We start from the raw sequence: 6,295 nt of genomic DNA on the forward strand, positions 1-6,295 counted from the left end.
CCTGCCCACGAGTTATTGAGCAGGAAGTTTCCAGAAGCTTAAAAACAATATAGGCTACTGCTGTTATTCTTGATTCCTCAACAGAACCTGATGGTAGATTCTGTTATTGAAGACGCTAAATACTTTGGTCACAGGACAGAGAGAACTATTGGTACTGATCAGGAAGTTTCCTGCTTTGTGGCCAGTATTGGAAAGTGCTATGCAGGCTAATGGAGGAGAACAGTCATCAGCAGTGTTACCTGACTGAGGATTTGGTCAAAAACCAGTCCCCATGAGAAAAACACTTACCTTTCTCTTCTGCAGAACCCTTGGCATCTAAACTGACCACTGCCCCATGCAATCAAGACCCAAGGCCCAGCTGTATCCTGTCATTTCCTGCTTAATTTTCTTTTACTTTATCACCTGGATTTCCAGAGCCTGGTTATTGCCAGACTTACTAACCCAGAGTCCAGAGTCACTACTGCAGCTTGCCTCATCCCTGGGGGTCTGCAATGCTATGTTGCTGACAACTATGACTCATATTGGATTAGAGTCCTGTTCCACCAAGTGTGAGTCTCTGGAGCATCCCTTTTCTGTTAGAGCCATGCCAGTGCTGTGCTCTGTTTCCCAAGGACAAAGTTATTATCACATCCCTTCTCCTGACATAAGCTACTGAGCTATATGTCTGAATCACAGACCTGTGTGTTTGTGAGCTATATTCTCCTGAGCCTTAAGGAGTGAATATGAACCTAAGTGCTAGGACCCACAGACCCTGAGCTCAGGACCATCACTTCACTGCAGCTCCAAACACATCTGCTTCCAAATGGGCTAAAGTGACGCTGTGGTTTCCTGTGGACCACATTATTCTTGGACCATTTCCAAATAGCCCTGACTTATACTAGGTTTTCAAAAGCTCAATTATATTGCACATAAAGTCCATACTCACCTAACAACCCCCACCCCTGGGTATCTGCCCCATAGAGATTTCTCCCAGAGTCCAAAAGAGATGCTACAAATGGCTGGTATTCTAATCTGAGGGATATCAATTGAATCTACAAAATAAGACAATGTAAAAATTATTCTTAGGGCCTGTGACACCAAATTCTGAATTGGGACAATGGCTATTTATGCCAAAACACCTGTCTTATTATATGGCTTTTCCTAGGAAGAGATGAAGAAATGTCTCTTTAGACCACAGAAGTGCACTGAGGACAAGTTAAAGAACTGATCCCACCCATGTCAGGTCTAATGAGTCAGTGAGTTTATTAAGGTTTTATTAGTACTTTTTATTGCCCTCTGTCCTCCCCTTCAGGTGGGCAAGCACATGAGGATAGCTTAGCAATCTGGGCTCCACTTGCTTTGGGTTTTACATACACTCCTCTTCTGATAATGCACTGGGCAACCCAGGACCTTCACCTGCAGGTATTATGCATGCAAATCCCCATTTTAAGACTGCACCCACCATCTTAGGATATCACCCATCCCCAATTAGGCTGTATGTACACCCCACTACAGACAATGCATAGGATTCTCTGTCCCAACAACTCATACTGAGAGATCTACCCTTTTGTGTCTAGTTTCTATTCTGATAGTTTGGGTATGGGCTTGAGGAGGCTGATCACATGGGCAGCCTCACTGCCATATGTCAGCACCCATTGTAAGGACAAGACAACCAGGCCTCTTCAACTCATACTTGGTTCTTCTGTCCCTGTTCAAGGCGTCAATTGTGTTGTATGAATTTTCCAGGGGAGACACAAACAAGTGTCTATTCACCCCATCTAAGTACCCACGACAGACCAAAGAAACATCTTTCTAGTCTAGTTTGTGAATGAGTGAGTTTATTAGAGTGAGGGTTACTTACAGGAACATTGACCAATCAGAGTCAGCTGCATCCCTGAAAAGCCCATCCCAGCAAGGCAATGATTCACCACAGCTTCAGCCATGGAGCCCCCTGCATGATTTGCAGGAACCTCAGCTGCTCTGAAATCTCTACTTCCACAGAATGCTTTTTGCTTGTATAACCTTGAGGAGAGCTTAAGTCTCTGTACTTTCTAAGATTTGTGATTTTTTTTTCTTCATGAGTCTTCTTTTACTTTATATTTAAAATGCATGTCTCATGCATGTCCACATGTGTGTCGAGATGTAAGGCTCATGTTAGGCCTCAATCACTTTCTGTCTTTTTCATCAAGGCAGGGTCTCTCATTTGAACCCAGAGCTTGCAGATGTACACACTCTCTAGCATCCAGCTTGCTCCATGGTTCCACTGTCTCTGCCTTCTGAGTATGGAAGTATAAGGCGAACACTGCACACACTCAAAATTTATGTGGATTCTGGAATTTGAGCTCTGTTTCTTATATCTGCATTGGCATGGAAAGTGCTTTATGTACTGTGTATTTTTTTGCAGTGTGCGTTCATGTGTGCATGTGGAGTTGAAAGATAGAGAGGAAGGTAGAGAGTTGAAGTTGAGTATTGTCAGGATCTGACATATTAACATGCATAACCCTTAGTTTTCCCATGGTGGTAGTGGTTTGATCAGTGTAAAGAGAAGATATCATAGAGGGAATTCATCCAATGACTCCCTGGCATTAACCATTTGATGTTGTCATGGTCAGTAGCTGTGGGTGAGTTGAGTTTGAACTAGTTTGTTTGAGCATGTCGCTTGAAGGAGAACTTTGGCATCTTCAGTAATTGCATCAATGAAATAAAATTGCAAGTAAAAGTCTTTTAAAAAGTAAAGATCTAAACCAAGGAGCCCACCATTAGCCGAGAGAGATGTCTTCAAATATTTCAAAAGCTTTCCTTCTAATGTTTCTTCTTCCTTGGTTTCTAATAAATCAGGAGATTTAATGAGTTTTTTCAGCTGTCCAACAGGCATTTGGAAATCCTTAGCCATGAATGCCAGGGATTCATCATCCACTCCAAAGAGGTTTCGATAGTGGATTAACTTCTCCTTCAGCTTTTTCACATCATCCTGAGGATGCTCGCTACAGGAACATTAGCTAAAATTCCAGCCTTGAAGGCTTCCAACCAGATTAATTGCTGCATAGACTTGTGCTTTCTGTCAATGGCTGTCTCAGTAATATTAGGCAAGGAAAACATTAAATTGTGGCGCTTTTCATTAGGAATATCCGTTGTCAATGTGTCCATCAGGACTGGAAAATCATAGCTAGATAAATCGTTGTTAGAAATCAAGAAAATCTGCGGTGCATCCATGTTATTTTGCCTAAACGTATTCTCACAGTAGCTTTGAATTTGCTGTAGCACCTTTTTTCTGTCAAAGGTATGTGGTTTGGATTTCTTTTCATTGTCTAAATCAATGTCCACCTTAGTTCTCACAAAGTAATAATTCTTTCCCATGAATCTGATTGCTTTGGCAAGGTCTAGTTCAAGTTTTGTAAAACGTGTGGCAGAAACAATAATGAAGAAATCATACTCTTGGAATTTCATTTTCTCCAGATAATCTTTTGGTGGAAATTTTATAGTTCCAATGCCAGGCATGTCCCATAAAGTCAAAGTTATAATTTTGGGGTGTTTGTATGGAGTTCTTTCCATAGTTGTCTCTACTATCCCAACTTCAGCTGCACCTTCATCTTCATGTCCAACCCCCCTCACGGCATTGATGAAGCTGGACTTCCCTGCTCCAGACTCTCCTGTCACAGCAATGTTTATTGGGATGTCATCAATATTTTTTAATGTAGCATTGATTACAGAGTTTGCCCCATAAATGTTTCCCTTTTTCAGATGAAATTCTATTAAATTGATGGTTTCCTGAGAAACTATTTTGTTTTCTGTTTTAATAGTCTTAAAATATGCAGTGAAGCTCGACTCCAAATATCCATGGTCTTCATTTTGAGATGTATAAGAGGAGGACTGACCCATGATTTTGATAAAAACAAGTCACTGAAAGAGGAAGTGAGAGTAAGTTGCAAGAGATCAAAGATGACTTTGTGCTTAGCACTGTGTTCCTTCACTATGCTGCAGCCTTGGTTGCATTCTGATATTGACTAGTTCCCATGTATTTTGTGCTTTTTTTTTTGTCAACAAGATACAAGCTATTCTTATTAGAGGAGAAAATCTCATTTGAGGAATTTCCCCCATCAAAATGGACTTGGGGCATGCCTAGAGAACATTTTCTTAATAGATCTTGATGTGGGAGGTCCCAGCCCACTGTGGGAGATAACACCCATGGGCCGGTGGTCCTGGATAATTTAAGAAAGCATTGTTGAACTATGGGGAGCAAGCCAGTAAACAGCATTCTCCCATTGTTCCTGCCTCTACTCCTGTAGAATTTCTGTCCTGACTTCCCTCTGCAATGGACTGTGTTGAGAATGTGTAAGGCCCCCTAAATCATTTTCATTTCAAAAAGCCTTTGGTCATGGTGTTTATGAAAGCAATAGAAAGGAAACTAGAAAAAAATTTCACGAAAATTTCAATTGAACCTTTAATTATGGAAAAATTAAAACTTAGGGAAGGAAATAAGGGACAATGATATAAAAATCTGCATGAGTCCTCTAGCCAGCATTAACAACTATAAAACCATGAGCAACTGTGTTGCTGCTAGCCTGACTGGAGTATTGTATATGAAATTGAATGTCCTCTTCATCTGTGCATACTTCCTTCAGTGTGTGCCTTTAAAAGAATGGAAACTTAACTAACAAAATCTAGTTTCTGAAGGTGAAAAAATAAGTAATAATGAAATAATAATTGACAACAGTGTTTAATCAATCCCAAATCTAATGATCAGATAAATATAATTCGTCTCTTCCATTTATGTTTTCAAAAGATGTCAGTAAGTCCAGCTATTGTATTTGGTTGAAATAGTTTTTAATTTTCCTGGACTTACTTTCCTTCTGTCTTTTTCCTGACTTGGAGCTCCTCTGCATGATAAATATAAGTTTGCAATAATGTAAAATGTTTTACTCTTAAAGTCCGTGTTAACATCCATTTCTTCAACACAACATTTCAATGTCCTTACGTCATCATTTAGATTCACTGTTTTCTTTGAAACCTTTTGTTTTATGAAAGTAACCTAACTGTGCACTGCAGATGTTGGTCAATGGTAGAGCACTTTTCCAGCTTGAATATAGCCTTGGGTTCAATCCCTAGTACCTCATCAAATGCATGTGTTTGCAGATCTCTATAATTCTGGTACCTGGGGATTAGAGCTAAGAGGGTCAGTACTTCAAGGTCATCCTTGTTATATAGTGAGTTAGAGGCTAGCCTGAGCTACTTGAGACACTGTCTCAAAAATAAAATAAATATTATGTTCAGCAAGATGGCTCAACAGGTAAATATAATTGCTGTCAGGCCTGAGGACCTGAGTATGATTGTTGGATATTTAGTTAGCTCAGATCTCATATTTGTGACCTTTATTTTTCACAAACCTGACAACTAGACCTCCAATGGCAACACAATGGATCTCACCATCCGTTATATTGGATCAGAATGCTCCTGTCCACTTACCAGAAAATCCTGAGTCCAGTGTATGCACTCACTGTAGGTCAGCTACAGGAACCACTGTCCACTGTACTCCAGGCTCTTCACATGAACCCACTCCTGCTTCCTCTGCAGGACTTATATACTCTTCTGGGTTCTGCCCCTCCCCTCTCAGTTGGCCAATCATGGAGGAGCACGGATCTAGTTGCTTTTCAGAATCACCTGAATTTCCAGGAAGAGGAAAGTGAAATAAAATGAACAGCTGTTCTTCATTCTATCAACACTTCATTTCTTGGCAGAAAGAGCTGGACGGTCCTAAAATAACAACGTGGAACAGGGCTTGGAAAAAGAAGGGGAACACAGAGAAGCAGTTTATTAACTAGGCTAGACAGCAACCCTTGAAAGATAATTTTCCTGGCCCCCAACTCCGCAAATGCAGCGTGAACTGAAGTCACACAACACACTGTCTGGCGTCTTGTGCAGATGCCAGTTTTAGTCTCACCCAAGACACAACCCATTTGACCCTCTCTGACTACAACCTTATTTCTTCACAATTGTGGATTCATTTTTTCTTAATTATTGTCCTTCTCAACTCACCTCTCAATGCAGGGATTTGGTCTGGCTTGGGATTGACAGGTCTTACACATGCTGTCACTACCACTGTGGAGCTGTTCTGCTGTGTCCAGAAGACACTGTTTCCTTGTCCTCATTCACACCTCTGGCTCCTACAGTTCTCTCACCCTTTCTTCCACAGCCATTCCTGTGCCTTTGGAGGTAGAAATATGTATATTCCGTTTAGTTCTAGGCATTTGCCAATGTCTTGTTCTATGCATCTTGGCCAGTTGTGGATATTTGTATTGATTATTATCTACTGCAAATA

The 6,295-nt window shown here is 40.8% G+C and overlaps 1 protein-coding gene across 1 annotated transcript; it reads right to left on the reverse strand.

Moving 5' to 3' along the window:
* Window positions 1-1,797: 1,797 nt before the first annotated feature.
* Window positions 1,798-5,587, reverse strand: LOC114688407 (interferon-inducible GTPase 1-like). The gene is given in 3 exon segments (XM_028862993.2): window positions 1,798-2,949; window positions 2,952-3,879; window positions 5,443-5,587. Coding segments are annotated over 2 exon segments (1,269 nt in total). The 5' UTR covers window positions 3,859-3,879; window positions 5,443-5,587; the 3' UTR covers window positions 1,798-2,587.
* Window positions 5,588-6,295: the final 708 nt, after the last annotated feature.

The sequence above is a fragment of the Peromyscus leucopus genome, chromosome 19 (genome assembly GCF_004664715.2).
Source record: "Peromyscus leucopus breed LL Stock chromosome 19, UCI_PerLeu_2.1, whole genome shotgun sequence".
Lineage (NCBI taxonomy): Eukaryota > Metazoa > Chordata > Mammalia > Rodentia > Cricetidae > Peromyscus > Peromyscus leucopus.